The 18,404-nt window shown below is 38.3% G+C and overlaps 1 protein-coding gene across 6 annotated transcripts in view; it reads left to right on the forward strand.

The window, feature by feature from the left end:
* LOC121071735 (cytochrome c oxidase assembly protein COX16 homolog, mitochondrial) overlaps nucleotides 1–18,404 on the forward strand; it is a 46,635-nt gene that overhangs the window by 20,719 nt on the left and 7,512 nt on the right. For 3 of the 6 annotated variants that reach the window (XM_040560356.1, XM_040560357.1, XM_040560358.1), the window contains 2 exons: nucleotides 213–263; nucleotides 10,798–10,860. In XM_040560356.1, coding sequence (XP_040416290.1) covers nucleotides 213–263; nucleotides 10,798–10,860 — 114 coding nt within the window. The remainder of the gene's footprint in view (nucleotides 1–212; nucleotides 264–10,797; nucleotides 10,861–18,404) is intronic. The other 3 variants (XM_040560359.1, XM_040560355.1, XM_040560360.1) reach the window with 1 other exon arrangement.

The following is an 18,404-nucleotide window of genomic DNA, read 5'->3' on the forward strand; positions in this document are numbered from 1 at the left end:
TTTTTTTCTGTCTGGACAGAATTTCTGGGTGGAAAAAAAGGGCTGCGTCTGGAGAAAGCTGGACATCTGGCAGCTTTACCTCAGATTACTGAGCTTCTCTGTGACAAAATTTGAAATAGAGTGCAAGTATTCTGAGTTCCTCATTTTTAAACAGAAGCCATTTTTCCATTTCATAATTCTTTATGGTGTTTCTTTTCTGTTGTCAAGATTAGATTCAGATGAAGAGAAGGCTATTAACTGGAGAAACTCATTCTGCTGCCATTGTAAGTGGAACTAATTTCAGTTTATAAAATGTTGATAGATTTCAGATTTTTACATTTTATACAGTACCAAGAATTCTGTTTGGTTGTTTTAAATCCTGTCACATTGACACAATTAATTACTAGTATTTCTGCCTTGCAATTGAAGTGATTACAAGTGTGCAATTTAGCTTCAGGCAGCTTTTAGCCAAAACATATTTAATATCCAGCTGTTTTTCCCCCTCACCTCCCTCAAGCACCAGAAGACAACTAGCTTTCCAGACTCCCGTTGTGAAGCTGATGGCACTGGTCTCAGCAGATTGGAGCTCGAGCTCAAGCTCAAGTACCGAGGTCCCAGTCCCTAGACCAGGATTTTCTGCTGCTTTTGACTTGAAGATCTCTATGTTTTTTACCAAGAAAGTGTTGAAAACACTTTGCCTGGGAATGAATGTTTCCATTTTAAGCGTGATCTCTGTCTAAGTGCACCTTTCCTTTCTTCTCCTTTGTGTTTTGAGGCTGGAAAGTCTCAAGTCAACTGGTTCTGTTCCAAGCTACGGTTATGTGGCAGTCTGAAACAGCAGAACCCAAACTCTTGTCTGGAGTGCAATCACTAATGAGAAGGGAAAACACATAATCTGTCTCTCTTCAAGTATCTGCCACTGCACAAGGCATTTATAGTTGTGCTTGTGATTCAATAGGCGATATATTTTCCCTGGAGTCAGCACTGAGCCTCCCGTAAGTTGTGTCAGGCAGTGCTTAACTGCCTTCTTTTGATGGGGCATAAAAATGAGACTTTGCTTTTAGAACCTTAATGAGTACTGAAATTAATGTTGTAGCTGGTGTAAGAGTGTGTCTTGCCTCCCTGGAGGGCAGCTTCAGGAGGGTAGAAGGCATTTGAGTTTGTTGTCCCTGTGCAGGTAGGCTGGCAGCTATGGGGCCAAGAAACTCATGAGCTCTCTTTAACAGTCTGTCCACTTTTAAACCCTCAAAGAATATGTATGCTTTTCATACAGCCTTCCATCCTCTGTGATGATTCAGAGCAGGAGGCTAATTTAGGTATTCCCAAAGGACTCTTTCTTTCTTCAATGATTATGGAGAGAATGTAGGAATGAATACAAGCTTTGCAGATACTGCATAGAGAAGAGAGAGATCTTGTCTTATTAATATCTTAAGTGTATGAATTAAAATGTTTTTTTCATTCATAATTCACACTGAACTTAGTAAAGTTGTGGGTGGTGGTTTTTTTTTTTTGGATGTTTAGCCCTTAAAAGTACAATAATAGCCAGAGGGCTTAGGGATCTGCTTTCTGATAGCTGTTGTTGAGTCTTACGGTATTTTTTTTTTAATACTGGGGGTATGACATATTTCTTTTATGGTGTTTTTGTTTGTTTTCTACAAATAGATATGTTACATTTGAAACAATACCTTAAGCAACAAGATCCAACTGATCAGAACACCTACTGGGAAATGGGAACTGCAGATTTTCACTTGGCATAATGGAAAAACAGTAACTTTGTTAGACATGTTTTAAGTTTAATTATCCCAGATCTTATCTTTATAACTTCCTCTAATATACCCCAGGTCTTATAATGATAACCTCCTCTCGTCAGAATCAACCTATACTCATCAGAATTTCTGGGACTCTGGCAGGTAAATGTGTTATTTAAAAATAGTGACAAAATATCTTTTAAAATAAAAGAGTGCATAATGTACAAATGTGCTACAAATTCTAGTGATTTTATACATAAGTTAGTAATTGAAATATGGCGAATTTGGAAGATGAAAAGCTTTCTGTGGGTGCAAAATAGAAGAACAGGATTTTTCTTTTTACTGTAAAACTTCACTAGATGTCAGTGTGGAAAGTATTTTTACTTAAGTGCTATGTAAGCTGTAGAGTGAGAAGCTTTCTTAAAGGCGATAATTCCTTTAGAACATGGAGATTTAGGATGGCAGTTATAAAAACTTGGTAGGTTTTTTTTTTTTTTTTCAAAACATAATTTATTTGCAGAGATGCAGTTTCAGGACAACCAAAGCAAATTTGCTAAGTTCACAATGAATTCCCCGAACTGTTTCTGTTAAAAGTGCCTTTAAAAAAAAAAAAAAAAAGTCAACATTGTTTCACTACTTAGAGTTTTGAGACTTGTATTGTCTGTGAAAGTGGCCTCCTAAAACATAACAAAAACAATTTTATAGGGTAAAAACCCTATACATATATATTAATATTGCTGAATGTATTGAGTCAGCAAAAGACAATGTATATTTTCTTGCAATTGGTTTGTGAAAGCTGGAGTTGTTTATATGAGGGTAGCTAGTATATTTTCTCTTATATATAAAGTTTGATTAAGGAAAGCATTCCTAATCTCTAAGTGTGCTTGTGCATGTGTTTAACTGTAGTATGTGTTTGTATGACATTTGAAAGTCAGCCCGCCTATGTTCCTACAAGGGAAAGTTTGTTTATTTGGTTGTTTTTCTGTTTTTATTGAAACTTTGGTGCCTTTTAAAGCTTCTCCTATGAAACGGTTACAATTTTTTTCTTTAAATGAGCTTCTTTGTGTTTCTGAACTGATACACAGTGCAAAAGAGGGCAGTATGAGTATTGTGCAGTGCCTTTGGTTTGGCTATATTATTTATGAGACTGCTACCAGAACTGGGTTACCAGGACGCATATACTTGAGCAGTAATGAAAGAATAAATGAAAGTAAGAAATGTACATGGGTATGGGTATTTCTCCTAAAGTACAGAACTGAGGAGGACACCCTCTTCCATCCAGATCTGACTGCAAGTACATTGATGGAAAGGTTGAGACCAGAGGAACATAGACTGCTTGCATGCTGCCTTCAACTACCAGTTCACAAATTCTCTCTTGAAGTTGCTTGCTTTTAACAGAAACTTAAGGGATCTTCCTGTTTTTTAGAGTTACCACAAAGAGGCTGATTTTGTCCAAGGCTAGCATACGACTAAGGGAGTGGGAAGGAAGATCTTAAACTGCATGTGTGGTATTTTCCCAGTTTTAACTTGCAGTGTAGGCACATAGCTGTCAAAAAAGCAATCTTTTCAAAATAAGGTCAAACATGGTGACTGCAGGAGTTGCATCCAGAAGACGTATCTTGTTGGTTTTAGTTCCAACCATTAAGTATCCTTCCCTTCACCAGCATCACAAACTCACGCTCTGTATGAGTTCTTACATATACCGTAGGTGCACCTTCAGTAGGATGTCTGTTGTGCTCAGAAACCTGGTGCAGATGGAACCAATTAACCCTATAATTAGCATATGGGAAATCAATTTTTAGTAAATATGCAAGAAGTCTTATTAAAGTTCTTTTCATATTTGTGCATTTTTTTATTCAGTGTGAAAGCTTTTGCTTTTGTCAGTAAAGACATGACTCTCAATGCAAGAGATCAATGTTTTCAGGTTAGAATGGAACGTGCCTTTTGCATATGCTAGTTAATTCTGTATTAATAATAACTAACACAGTGTTGGGCTAACCAAAATAGGCAGAAAACACACTCAAAAATGTAAATGTCAAATTATGTATTAACAGCAGAAGCATTGTAAAGAATTTTGACAGGTTTGTTAGGACGTTGCAAAGTGCTCACAGGTAAGTTAAGGTATGATGAAACCCATATTTAATGAGTTGAAATTTTTTAGTAGATCTTATGAATTTTTCATAAATTATACCCACTTTGAGGAAAATTGTTAAGTACTGCTTTTGTAGCATTTCCTTTTTCTGGACTGATACCTTAAGGGCATTTAGTTTGTGTCTTGTATTTCACAGTGTTTAAGTGGCTGTAACAGGGCAGGTATAGCATACTAAAGAGGCTTCACAAAGGCACCTTGAGAAATTATTTTAATATTTTTGAAATAGATGCCTTACTTCTCTTGCTGTTTTCCCTGGCAATGCCTTGTAATAGCCAATTCAACAAATCCTGCAATTCCATTCTTCCAGGTTAAGAATCTCCTGTTAGTGACCACTGGTCTGCATTTTGGCCCAGAGGCGAGGCAATGCCATTGCCTTGCTTTTCACCTCTTTCTTTGCTAATAGATTAAAGCATTAAATCCTTGGACAGTAAAAGCAGGCTGAGCCATTTTTGTCTTTCTTGCATAGTATAGTTTACGTTGGGGTCTTAAACATGGTTTTCCAATTCACCTGGAAGATCTTACACTTTCGTTTCTTGTTCTGAAGGAGCTAAAAAGGAGATCTGGGAAAAACTGCACACAATACTTGGCAAGTTCCTCCCCCTGTACTCTGGCTACAGGGGAACCAAGGCATAGCAAAGCTCAGGAGTGCCAGCCTTGAGATCCAGTACCAGAGAGATCTGTCATTCTGACCTCAAGGTGATAGCAGAGGTGGTTGGGTCTATGCCTAGAACTGATTCATCTTCATGCACACAGCAAGATGCCTGTTTTCTTGCAGGAACCTTTCACAAAAAAAAAAAAAAAAGGGGGTCTTGCTGTTACTTCTAGAGTTGTGGCCTTGTTTGTTTGTTGAATTTCCTGTGTTGGAATACTCAATTTTATACCAGAAAGAACATTTTTTGCACTGAATTTCAGTGTGAAATGAAATTAATGGTAGCATATGCAGAGCCAGGGTTTAAGGCACTAATTTATGTTTTATAAATCAAATAAATAAATGTGCACCTGCAAAATCAAGCAGGATGTGAAAGCATACAAATCATTGATTAAGTGCTTGAGTACTTTTTTCTCGGAAATGAGAGCTAGAGAACCCTTGTTAGTTTTGATGATCTTATATGAAGAAATCTAGATATACTTAAGTGCTTGCTGATGAAGGGGATGGTTTCGTCTTTGTATTAGCCTTTAACATAATAGCTTGCATTTCCCTTGGCATTATTACATGAAAACGTGTGGTCCGGAGTTTGGGATTGTAGGGTTTTTTTTTTAATCCATCTGGAAGCAAGTAGAAGAGTTGGATTTTGAGAGATCACTGGCACATCATGTACCATAACTGTGGGAACTGCTGCTGTAATAAGATTTTATATTGCTCCTTTGGAAATGTCTGCATTGATTCCTGTCAGAGGCTGGATGAAATATTTTTTTGTTTAACTGTCTGTGTTCTATGTAGATCTTAGGGAAGAGTCAAAGGACACAAAGTTGTAGATTTGGTCTCAGATGTCTCCCCAGTATTCAGAAGTATTCCTGTCCAAGCTTATGCAGCAGCCTTACATAAGTGTTTTTCATGTATTAAATATTAGGAATAATGTAGTTAAAGAATGCTGGGCATGAAGTTGCATGTAACAGTATGTTTTCTCTTGCACTTTCCTCTTACTTATGCTTTGACCTTTATTTTCTTAATTCATTCAGCAGAATGACACTTAGTTTAGCTTTTACGTGGCACTGCCCGAGTCCTGGGATTTATGCCTTCTTGTCTACAACTTCTCAGTCTGCTCATAAACCACAAGTTGCAATATTTATGACATAGACTTCTGTAACGACTTATGGGACTCTCTTCTCAAAAAGAAGATTTAAGTTGATCCACGCAAGATTGCTGATTTTCCATTTAGAGGAGCAGGCATGTGATAAGCGTATTCAAAGAAGATGTTTTATTGGGACGGCCCAAAGTGGTGGTGCTGGTTCATGCTCAATTTAAAAAATGGGTGGGGAGAACAAAATGCAGAATTTCACGTAAACAGTCATTCTGTGGACTGTCTGTGTTGTGGATACTGCAGGAGCATTGTGTCCCATCTGTTTGTGCTGGTGTGAGCAGGTGGGGGGGAGAGGGAGGAGGCTTAATTCACGTTCATTAAAGCCAATCCATCATCCTTCCTCACTTCCCAAGTAAAAGCTGAAATCTTTTAGTGGGATATTATTTTGTGGGGGTTAGGGTGTAAGAAAGGATACTCGCGTGTTTGTAAAAATAACTTCTTTGTTTTAGGGTAGAAACATCTACTGTCTTCTGGAAATGTTTGTTAGAGGGAAGGTTTTGTAAGACTTTGGTGTACAAATATTTGGTCAGGACATGCCAGTCTCTGGACATGAGTATACAGTGTACTGCACTGACTGATGTGAGAGGAGACTGTTAAAGCACTCCTCTCCTCATGACACGGTTGTCTCCTGACAGTTTTGTTGTGTAGCGTGAGGGAGCCCATAATTTTAGAGCATGTAATATACTCAAGGCTTGGTTTGTACTAAAGCCCATGGCTACAAATAGTAAGTACATACAGACAAGTAAAGCATAATGGTTGTAACTGAAAGAGTGGCTGCTTGTGAAGGTGGGCTACTGAAGTTGCACACCCAGGCGTGATAGGGATGCTACCCTGAAAATCAAAACATGAGTCAACCTGTTCCTCCTTTCTGAAGACTGAATGGGAGCGATGCTGCTGATCTGCTTCATATTCCTGTGCTTAACATTGAAAGGGGACAGTGGTGTTACTCTCCGGGCCTCTTTGTGAAAGAGCTATCCTTTACATATCCTTGAGGTAAAATTGGTGACATTCACAGATTTCACAGTCGCTCTCTGTCTACATTATTTACTTCTAAACCAAAATGAACTGTGGTCACTGAAGACCAGCGCAAAATTGTTAGGCAGAGAATTTTTAGTAGCGGCACATTCAGGTCTATAAATATGCCAGAAATATTTGTGTCACAAATAAAAATTTCTCTTTACCCAAGAGAGTGAAGGGAGGTTAACAGTTCTTCGCAGCACGCTGCAGGAGTCCCTGGTCTGGTGGGGGCTTCAAGCCCAAGGTATTCCTGCTTCGTTCTGCAGTGATGCTCCTCGTCTGCACCCAGAGGTCTGCCTTGGAGGGAAATACGTCAGCTGGTTCTAATGGAAAAAACAAAATGTCAGCCTTAAAATGAGAAGTGATGGCCACGTTTTAAAAGGATTTAGGATGCTTACAGCTTCAAATAGCTGCCTACTAAGATTTCTGAGAATATTTTTGGGCTTAACCCATATTACCTTTAGCCACCTAAGAATATTTTTAAAGTCATTCTCTCTGAGAATTTTGAGAACCTTTTGAAGTTTAGTAGGGGTAAGTCTGAAAGAACAGGAGACAAAAATGGGACAAAATTCTGATTTGATAACTTTTAAACTTTTTTTGAGGTTTGTCTGTGTACTTGCCCTTGCACTTCCAATTGACGTAATGTGAAGTAAGCCTGTATAGAGCAGAATACTCTGAGAATGTTTCACTCACTTTTTCTACAAGTGCTACACAATTGAAGTAGGGAGGGGAAAGTCTGCCTTGGAAAATGGTATTTTCAGTATTGGTGTCCAGGCCTTGCTGATGGCTTCTCATGAAAGCTGTCCAAATACTTGCATCAAGTATTCCAATAGATTTTCAGTAAGAATTTAAATTAAAGTTATGCTGTAGTTGAAAGAACAACATGGGTCTTTGAATTCCATATTTAGTGACAGAGCTTGAATTTAAATGGATCTTAAAGGAGCATCTGAGATTTTGCCCAACAAGCAGTAGTCCCCTAGTGTAAAGGGATGTTGTCTTCTGCTCCTTCCTGCCTCCTAAATAATGGTGCAGAGGGCAATGCTAAGCTGTGAGGGCATTTGGGCTTTGTGTGCTTCCCCCATCAGCTCTCATAACGGGGATTTGTATTCATAAGGTAGCTGATGATGTGTTTGCCAGCACACAGCTGAATACTTTTAGCTCATTCAGCAGTCTGCGTGTTGGCGCAGCAGTCCTAGTGGAAGCAAACTGTATGTGCTTGGGTTGGGATCTTGTGGCAGGTGTGTAATATAGAGAAGCTACCCCTTTGGGACAGGCACTTCCCTGGCTCAACCCACACCGTGTTCCCTGGTTATGGTCCGGGATCATGGCTCTTACTGATGTTCATCTGCCTTGACAGAAAGAAAATAGGACCATTTTGCTTTCCTTTTTTTGTTGTGATGTCGCAAGGATAGTGCAGCATGGTACAAACACCGTGAGAACAGAGCTTTATAACATACTTTTCATCAACTGCCATGTTAGTTCTAAAAATGATTTGTAACCTAGATTTGTCTAGATTTGGCAACTGAAAAGCGGGGGTTTGCAACCAAGGCTTTGGAACATGCACATGACTCAGTTTCTGTGCAGAGTCAAGTGTGTTCAAAATATTTTTCGTGGGTAAGAATGTACAGAACAAAAAAGGTAAAGACGAGAGGAAATACATATTTGTTCTCTGATATTTTAGTGCAACTTGAAGCAAAGTAACATATTCTGCAGATTGGACTTAAGTCTGTTGTGTGCTTGTATAGTAAATATTAAGAGCTTACCAACGTGTGCATAGTTTCCCCTCAAGATAGGGTTTAACTGCTATTTTTTCAGTAAGTTAATTTGCTAGATAAAGTTTGTGCTTCTAAGGAAGTACTTTCTCTTCATTTCTCATTTATGAGATAACTTTTTTTTTTTTGAGAAATTTAAACTAATCTCCTTCATTTCTGCATTTTTGTCAATATTACAGCTACAACATGAAACAGCTATGAGTCCCAGGATGCTGGGTCTCAGTTTTAGCTAGTCTTCTGCCTGTATGCAGGCAGGGGAGAATAAATACGCAAGGAAGTATGAGGACAGAAGGACTTGGAGGAGAAGTGGCAATAACTTCACTGCTTGTTTTCCATTACCTTATACAAATGTGGCAATGCAAACGCCACGCACTAAAAATTGCTGAAGTAAACCTTGATAATGGGAATATTGAGGTGCCTTTGTAAGCTAAATTATAGCTGTGGTTAATTAAGTAAAAATGGTGCTCCAACTGTGTTATCTTTGGCACCATCTTAAATGGAGAACGTAGGAGGAAATAAAACTCCCTCTCTCTTACTTCTTTACTTGCTGGAGCATTTATTTCCCCTTCCCCATATGTGTGCTGTGAGAACACTAAGCATAACAAATAGTGTTTGCATTTAGTTCTGAATACACTGAGGTCCGTGATCACTCTTATCTTTGTGAAAGCAAGCTCCAAAGCATGTCTGGCTGCCCAAAGAGGTCTCGTTTCTGCACGTGTGATGGATGGGTTCATTGATCTAATGAGGCATGGCTGTTGTTGGAGGTCGTGGTCACAGAAAGAGGGAGGCAATCTGTCTTTAATGAAGGGCACTTCTATGGAGCCCTTGAATACCAAAGCAGAGATGTGGCATCTAATTTTTTATTTGATGTAGGGGGCCAATATCCTGTTTTACAAAAGTTGTTATTGCAGAGGATGTGAGAGCTGCATCCTGTACAAACTTTAAATGTTTTAGATGTTTTGGCTTAGTTCCCGACTATAATGGGTTTGTAGGTTGCAAATGCATGTGTTGCAGAGGCCAGATCTCTGGTTGGATAGGGAAATGCACCCTCTGGCCATGCACGGGTGGTGCAAGGCTGGGCTGTCTGAGCAAGCTTGGGAACAGAGGTCTCACATGCTGTGTGCTACCTGGCATCAGCAAGGGGGGCATTATGGCTCAGGGAAATTTCTCAGAGCAATACCCCGCATTGTAGATGGTACGTATGTATTTTAAGTACCACTAAGGGTCACGAGCTAAGTGACTTTCACGTGCTTTTGTTGGGGTAGGATCTGAAGTTGGATTCTTTCATAGCCCAGACGAGTTCTATAACTTGTGTTCCCTCCTTTTTCTTTTCTAGACTGCTTATAGACATTCGAAGTTGACAGTGGCGGGGACAACTGAGTACTTTTCACTCAGATCAAGAAGCAGCAAATTAAGAATAACAACTTCTGTTCATTGAGCTGGTCATAGTTGGACTAGTGAACCATAGATGTAGAACTAAATACATTACCAATCCCCTTACACATCTGATTCATTTAGCACTGCTTGCATTTAAGGTCTAAAAATGAGAATGGTTTGTCATGGTAGATTTATTTAATATTTTAATTGATTAGCTTAAAGACTGTGCCTGAATACTGTATATTTGGCTGTTTCTCTTTGAGGAGAAGACGAAACACTTTCTCTGAGGATGAAGAATGCTAGTTTTTTCTCCTTGCTTCTGCTCTAAGGCCTGCGTGAGACAGAATTAGCAAGGGGAGGGATGACTACAGCTTCCTCTGGGCTCAATTATGTAAGATTCATCCACTGTGGTTCATTCAAATTTCCATTCTTAGGTTTGTTCTTTGACCACCTGAAAGGTGGCAGAAATCACCAGTGTTGTTGGTACAGAATCAAAACTAGGAAAGAGCAGTGTGTTCACCTGAAATTTGGAAGTGTGACTCAGGTATAGACTTTGTAAAGCAGAGTGTATTGTGTGCCTACTCACTGAGCATACCATTCAGCAGTAAAATATGTAAAGTGATGGCAATTTTCTCTTTACTGGTCCTCTTTTGTTTGTTAAGGCTTTGATTAGTTTGAAATCGCCAAACCAAGTGCAGGTTTAAATATTAGATGTAATGCAGGTACAGCGGTAGTTATAAATGTTTCCTTTTTGATTTGCTGACATGTCTCTTTTGAGCCCAATTCTTACACTGTGTTCATCATACTGGTGTCTGAACAGACAGCACATATACTCTTTTAGAATAGAGGAGGATTTACATATACCAATACTTTGTTTATCCGAGGTGAAGGTTTCTTTTAGAAGTTCTTAAAAGCAAATGTTTTTTGCTATGTTTTTGTTTGTTTTACAGGTTGATCCTGCTTTGAAAGAAAAATTAAAACAGAACAATGTGACGCTGGAATCTGAATATAAGGTAAAATAAATCTATTGCTTGGGGCTCATAACCTTGGCTACCCTTGATTACACTGGCCGCTGGCGGGGTGGATCTGTCCCTATCTAAAATTAGATCAGCCATCTGCCTTTGACTCACTGATGTCCAATAAAAACAAGGTTTTATGCAAAGAAAGGTTTTTGAACATGCAGTGCTTCTTTCTGAACACAGCTTTGCTTTGATGTCCAGGTGTCAAGTACAGTGGTACAAATAAATTCCACTATGTCCGTGGTTTACCTAGTCTATAAAAGTAGAGCTGATGTTGGACTTGGATGGAATATGTATATGTATGTATCAACACTTCTACCACATAGATTTTGATGTTCTGTACTCAAGCTAAAGATCAACGTACTTGACGTGCTGCCTGCTACTATTTCTCGCTTCTTAAAACTTCTATGTAGCTTTGAAACAATTGCCATTACTTTTTCATAATTTTAGAAAATTTTATAGAGAAATATTTCCTTCTTTTTTCAACAACTTTCTTCAAAGATTACAAAGCTCCAAAACAGCTATTTTGGCCAGTTTCATATCCAGAGTTTCATAAAACTTCAGGCCTACAAAAATCCTTGTTAGGAAAACTGAAAAAAAAACCCTCCCTGTATCCAGAAAAAAAAGATCAGAGGTAGTTCTGATAATTTTTAATGTTTTTAAATTACATGGATCAAATATCCAGGTAACACGTTATTTATCCCCATGGTCTTTATGTTGATCACAGATTTTTCTTTGTCTTCCCATACAACATTCCTGTCACAGGCCTTTCAAGATCTTGATTGTGATTGCATCCATAGCTCTCATACTTAAGTGTCTAAAGTACATGGTCTTGCTAATAAAACTTTTCTTTTACGTTCCTCTTTTGTGATTCGTCTGTGAAATAAAAATAAATTTTATCTCTTGCACTTTTATGTATGTAATTTTGCAGAACATCTACCTACCTCCCAGGTTTATGATAATGTTCTACCATTATTGCAAATAATTTTGGACCATCCTCGCTCTACAAAGAACTGTGTTGTATGGTGTTGGAAATCAAATATTTGATCTATGAGTACATGTGGGAAGCTCAACTGGAAACACAAAACACACACATCCATTAAGTTCTGATCACCTCTGCAGTTACTCTGTATCTCACTTCCCATATAATGTACTATAAGGCTATTCTGATTTATTTATATGGAAGAACCACAAGCTGTAAAAAAAAAAAAAACCACACCCCTCTGTTTAACTCACTACCTAACCACAAATTCAACTGATCTGTATTCAGATATGGTTAGCTTTCTTTCCAGCAAGATAAGTAAATAGTTGAAGGATAATATTTAATGACCATAATTGGATCCGCTTTATGGAGAAATCGATGGTAATAAAATACAAGTAGCATAACAACATATTACAACCCTACTTGGGTAATGAGGCTCCTTCCTGATGGACAGAAGTGACAGAAGCAATCCGACTTTTTCTTAATGTAAATCACAGAGAGTTGCCATGCTGCAACTCTTCTAAAGTAGTGCTTGGGTGTTATAGAGGGCAGACCAGTTCAACGAAACAAACGGATTTAAATTTCCACGCAACTAGAAGAGATTCAGATAATTGTTTTGACTCTAATCTCAATGTGTACTGTACTGTGGGCACCAACTTGCAAGCACTAGGCATACTCATTTCTTGCTTTAGTGAAACTGGTGGAATCAGGAGCAATTCAGCAGTCAGACAGGTACTCCACAGGCCCTGTGTGAGTCTTTGACAGATTTTATCGATATTACCTCTCTATTCTGGTAGACAAAATCTAACCAATCACGGAGTTACTGCTGACATTAGGAGAGCAGTTTTCTGTGGACCTCGTGTACCAGTATAGGGATTTTTTTCCTCCCCCTCATCTTTATTCCTTTACTTGTCAAAAATGCAGCTCTTAAGAACATCTTATAATTCTATATTTAGGTCACAGTGGAGGATAACACTAGTGGCTGTTACTAAATGTAGCATAGTAAGAGATCAAGGGCAGTTAAAAAAAAAAGTTACTGTTTTGATATGTGAAGCATTATTTTACAATATTATTAGCATTATATCTGCAGCTGTTACTGAGGATACCACGCCAGCTGTTTGGAAGCATGATTGCATGATGCGTGCCGATGTCCATTGCCTGTGCCCCCCCAACTCAAGACTTTAAAAATTATCTTATTGTCCTTACAGAAATGTTTATGTTGAATAAATACTGGATTCTTTTGGAATGTCGTAATTTCTGCTAAAGCATACATCTTTATGGCTTATTACAAAAGCCAAAAACATTTCTCATATTTCAAACTTTGAAGTCTGCACTTGGTCTTCAGCATGATGGTGATGAACAAAGATGTAATCACAGGTATCACCAATTTACTGAGAGGAAATTAACGTTAAGACATTTTTACCTTCTGGTTTACTAAATACTGTTCTCTCAAATTATACAAAATGTACCTTTTTCATAGAGGACTGTTTCTGGAAAGTATACTGTTTTGAGCAAGAGTGAATTTGCATGTATAATACATACTGCTGTTCTTATATCTCAGATCTGTTAATAATGCTATTTATCTTGTGTCTTTGGATGTGCCAAAGGAGCAAGCTACCTTTGCATGTGTTCTCTGTTGTTTATGTATTCCTCTCACATGCTTATGTGTCCTCATACGGCCAATTAGTCCTTGCTGCTCCCCTTTGCCTAATAAATCTTGGCTCTGTCCACTAGTGACACGGATACTAATGGGAATGTAGTTCTGCTGCTGAGCTGTGCCTTGTAGAACACATGGTAAAAAATGTCAGGTGCTTGACCTGTGACAAAAGCCTAGAGTATTTCATTTGAAAGCACAAAAATATTGTTTGAAAGAGGGAGATAAAGGACTGATTCTTGTGGTGACAAGTAACAGACTTTCTCGTGGATGTCTAACAATCACAATACATTTGTTGGTTTAAATGTGTTGTCAAATGAACGTTCCTTATTCTAGCACTTCGTTTCTGTACTTTTGTGAAAATAATGGTCTAGTACACTAAAAAAATGTGGCCTCAATCAGTTACAGCAGACCCTAAGATAAAAAAATTGTTTATGGTTTTTCAAGCAAATAAAAACAATTTCAAAAAGAATGTATTAGTAATCTACAGAATTAACATTTTGCAATGGAAAAATCAGTTAGGTTTGAATCAGATATGTTTTTAACCAATGGGAATTGAAGGCAGAGGGGTAAAAAATGTAAATTATAAATGTAATGTAAATGTATAAATTTCTATGGAAATCGCAAATGAGAAGTTATAAAGTAGAGAAGATTGATAAAAGGACATCAGAGAGTTTTCTTTTAAGTAAGCTGACAAGTTGACATATCTAGGCAATATTGAGTACTTTTTTCAGTGGTCCAGAAGAAACTGTGAAATCATTACTAATGTACAAGTGACACAAAAGTATTGAAGTAGTTAAAAGTACAGTCAGACAGATGCAGAGACCTGTTTGTATTACTTGTTAAGCAGGGCGCTTTAGGTGAGCAAAGTACCTGTTAAAATAGCCAGTTATTTGTTAAAAAAACGGGAAATGTTAAAAAAATAAAAAATGGAAAGATACCAGAATGTTAAAAAAAATTAAAATATATCTTTCCATTTTTTTTCCAGAAAGAATGTTGATTATATTGTGTATATGTATATACATTCATAAGAAAAAAGTACTAGCTATTGACAAGTTTTCTAATGCAGCAAAAATATTAAAATTAGAAGTAATGTCCATTATTAACAGAGAGGAACATCATTTGAACATAACAGCAGGAAAAAATGGGTTCTCTGTCTTACAGAATATCAAATCTACAAAATTTTAGAAAGTTTTCTTCAGGTGGTTGTGAGCTGTTGATCTTGGCATTGGAGAAGTGAATGAATCTGCTGCTCTGTGCATAGCCAGGCTAGAGAACCCTTTTCTTGACTTAAAGTATATGAATATGTAGCAGGCTTTTTTCTTCATAATATGATAGATCACAGAAGGTCAACATTAGCTCTGGACAAACATGTAAATGTTTGTCCTGAGAATTACAGCAGAAGTGTTGTAATTTCAGTGTTAAAATGTTTATCTGGGACAGTTCAAAAAGTAAAAGCAGTGTATGGAGAGGTGGTTTGGGAACATAACCTGTGTATTTGCACTCTTAAGAGTAAAAGAAAATAGTATTTGAATAAGCTCTTGTAAAAATGATTCAAAATGCTTAATGCTTATTTGACTTGACTTGGGGGATTGTAGTCACAGCAGAATGGGTGAAACTTTTTTTCACAAAGTGACACTGTAGTGACATAGTAATTTTTAGTAATCAACAGATATAGTAGGGTATATGGACACGAGGATGGTTCTGGTAGGTATTTCCTGAATACCAGTGGCTGAAATCTGCAAGCACCTTGTTGCTGCCGTTATCAGTACCAGAGGATTACTGGTTTTGTTGTTTTGGAATTAACAGATCAACCTGTTGGACTAATTAACTTCAGTGTCTGAGCTAGATACTGGTGGCTAACTGCCTTGAGCTGTTTGAGAGGGGTCAGAGATGGTGGTGAAAAACATCTGCCCAAAGTTGTGACACTGAATGAGGATGAGATACTGTTCTTTCTTCCTTTAATCACTCTGACCCTCCCCACGCTCTCTTTTTCGTCAGCATGTTGTTAAGAAAAGCTGCTTCCAGTCAGCCATGGGTTCTGTCTGTCCTCAGGGTTGTGTCTGGGACAAGCCCAGGGTGAAGTTGCTTGCACTTCACTTTACTCACGTGTAAAATGGTCTTGAGAATTTTTATTTCACCATAAGTCTTCATCACTTCTGTTTTTGTAGAGACGAACAAAATGGTGTTAGTTTTTCATCAGTGGGGACTGCCATGGGCAAGAGAGGGAGAGGATTTTAGTTAAAATAGATTATGCTACTTGTTTTATTCTGAGTGGGTATGGCATAGGATCTTGGGAAGAGTTGTGGAAGTTTCCAGGAAGCAAGACACATAGCCTCCTGAGGGACATGCACGGGACATCACTTTTTACCAGTCTTATTTCTGGAATTCATCTCTATTAAACAGACCTGTAAATTCTTTTCTAGTCATGTTTCTAGCATATCTCTTTGCACAGGATTTTCTGTAGCCGTGAGCTGTTTCTTTCATGTGTGTTGCATCTGCACTTCCCTTATCCCCATAAGAAGACACTGATTTCTCATGGTTGTAAAAAGCAAAGTGAGGCAGCTAGGAGTGCAAGCAGGCAGCAAACCTGATCGAGACATGCAAATGCCTGTAACAAATAATCTCTGCTCCTCGCCCTCTCTCCAAAATAGACATCTTTGCAGCTGTTGCACTCCTTGGATGGTTTTTTAATCCCAGAGGAACTGAGCAGCTCTTAGCATGTTGGAGCCAACTCTGTGTGTTGTCTGTCTCTCTCTCTCTCACACACACACACGAAGGGTTTGACTATGGAAAGTGTCATCGACACAGCATGACTGAATTCTTTCAGTTATTGTCCTAGGGGATGCTGCTAGCTCCTACCAGGCAGTATTGGGAACGTTTCCCTATGCAGCTGACTACGTAGATGGAGATGTTAAGCACATCTCTCATGTTAATGGGCCCCTAGTGGTGAATCATTCGATCCTTGGTATAAAATATCCGAAATAACTTTCAATGTATTGTATGGGAGTTTAGCTGCACAGTTGAGGCTGTGTACATTCCTTGCACTGCCTGCCTCTAAAGAGGGTGCAGCAAAGCAAATAGTTTCTAAGGAAGCTCTTGTCTTAGCGATGAGGCAAAGCAGCTTTTTATAAGCCACTTCACATTTGTTTTGCTTAGCCCTTGTTTTTGTCCACTCTGTAAACACTATGTGAAATATTCTGTGACTGCAAGTGTACTTTCTGCAATGCTCACGTAGGGACACAAGCTATATTTTGAAATACTTCAGAAGATTGTTAAACAATTCTCACATGTTCTTTACTTGCTCTCAGGTTATTGTTATCTATCTTTATTTAATGCTCAAACTGTACTGTACAAATGTACTCTGCAGTGGCAAGTTACTGTCAGAGAGTGGGATGCTGTCTTAAGAAGTGACAGGTCTTCTCCAACCAAAGAAAGACCCCAGACTTTACCTTCTAAAATCTCCTCTTCGTTCTTGTAAAAATTCAGTTAGGTGCCTCAATCCTTCTCAGTACAGCAGTCTTGGTGATTTAATTTTGAGGACCTGTTGGTTCAGACAGAATGAAGGTAGATTTGTAGAATGAAGGTAGATTTGTTTGCAAGTTACTTGTTTGCTGTGCACTCAGCAGTATTGCTGAGAAACAGCTTTACTGTCCTTGGCAATACAGTGGGGGACTAACACCTATATTACTGTCCTCATCAAACAGACAGGGGATCTTAGTCACAGAGAAAAAGGGAAGATTTTTTTTTCCAAAATGAATTTTCCCAATAACAAAAATCAAAAATGTGACATCACCATTGATGTCACTGAAAAAACTATTTATGGCTGAAAGTATTGAAGTTGCTCTGATAACAGCTAGCCAAAACCACAGTTTCTGCAAAGAGAAAAGCATTCTGCTTCAGCATATAAATTGACAAGCAAGTTCTGGAAGACGGACGAGTTGAAAATCAGCAGGAAAGTGTAGATGAGAAACGAAGTTCTAACCTACAATACCTCTGTATGTTACCTGAGCTAACGGAGGCTAGGAGAGAGGCGGCAGCGTGTGAGAGGCAGAATATTTAACTCAGCTTCTCAGAAAGATAGACTAGTTAATACGGTTTGCTGCTGATTTGAAGGAGTATGGTTACTTTGAAGTAGTCCTTGAGTGGCCTGGATTTAAGTTTAATTTGACATTATTATTGTAAACCTGCTCTAGTTGTTTCTTTTCTTGTACCCACACACTTCTGTTAGGCGTTTCACAGTGGCAACTGATCATTTCTTGTTGTGGTAGTCTCTTAGCCTTTCCTCTGATATTCATCACAGCTTTTTTTTTTTCTCTCACATAAGGAACCTGTAAAAACTTATTTTTCAGATCTTTTCAGAGGGAAGAAAAACCATGTGTGACTCACAAGTCTGATATGTTTTGGTCCTTGTAAATCTCTTTTTTGATTACTTGTTTGAGAGTATATTTTTTAAATTATTAGAAGGATGTATTGTGCCAAACTTTATACACACAGTGAAAACAATTGTCCTTGCTTAAAAATATTCAAGCAAGATGTTTGAAATAAACCTGCTCTGTGTTGTCAGCCTAAAAAATTCAGCAGGCTTTTGTGGGCTCCAGACAGGGAGCCGTAAACATCATTTCAACAAATGTGCTATAGAAATCCATATGCTCTTCCTCCTAGCCACAGAACTGGAGGTTTCAGGTGGTGTTTGTTGCTTCTTCTGTGCTCCTGCACTGCAAAAGGTCTCACATCCCCTTCAACCAAGCTCAGCTTTATATAGCTGAAAAGGAACCTCCACACATCCCAGATGTACATCCCTGGCTGCTCCTCTGCTAGATGGATCTGCTGCAGAAATGAGGACAGACCTCTTCAGATAGCTCTTCTCTTCCTGAGGGGTGTTAACCATAGATCAGTAAA

The sequence above is a fragment of the Cygnus olor genome, chromosome 5 (assembly GCF_009769625.2).
Source record: "Cygnus olor isolate bCygOlo1 chromosome 5, bCygOlo1.pri.v2, whole genome shotgun sequence".
NCBI lineage: Eukaryota > Metazoa > Chordata > Aves > Anseriformes > Anatidae > Cygnus > Cygnus olor.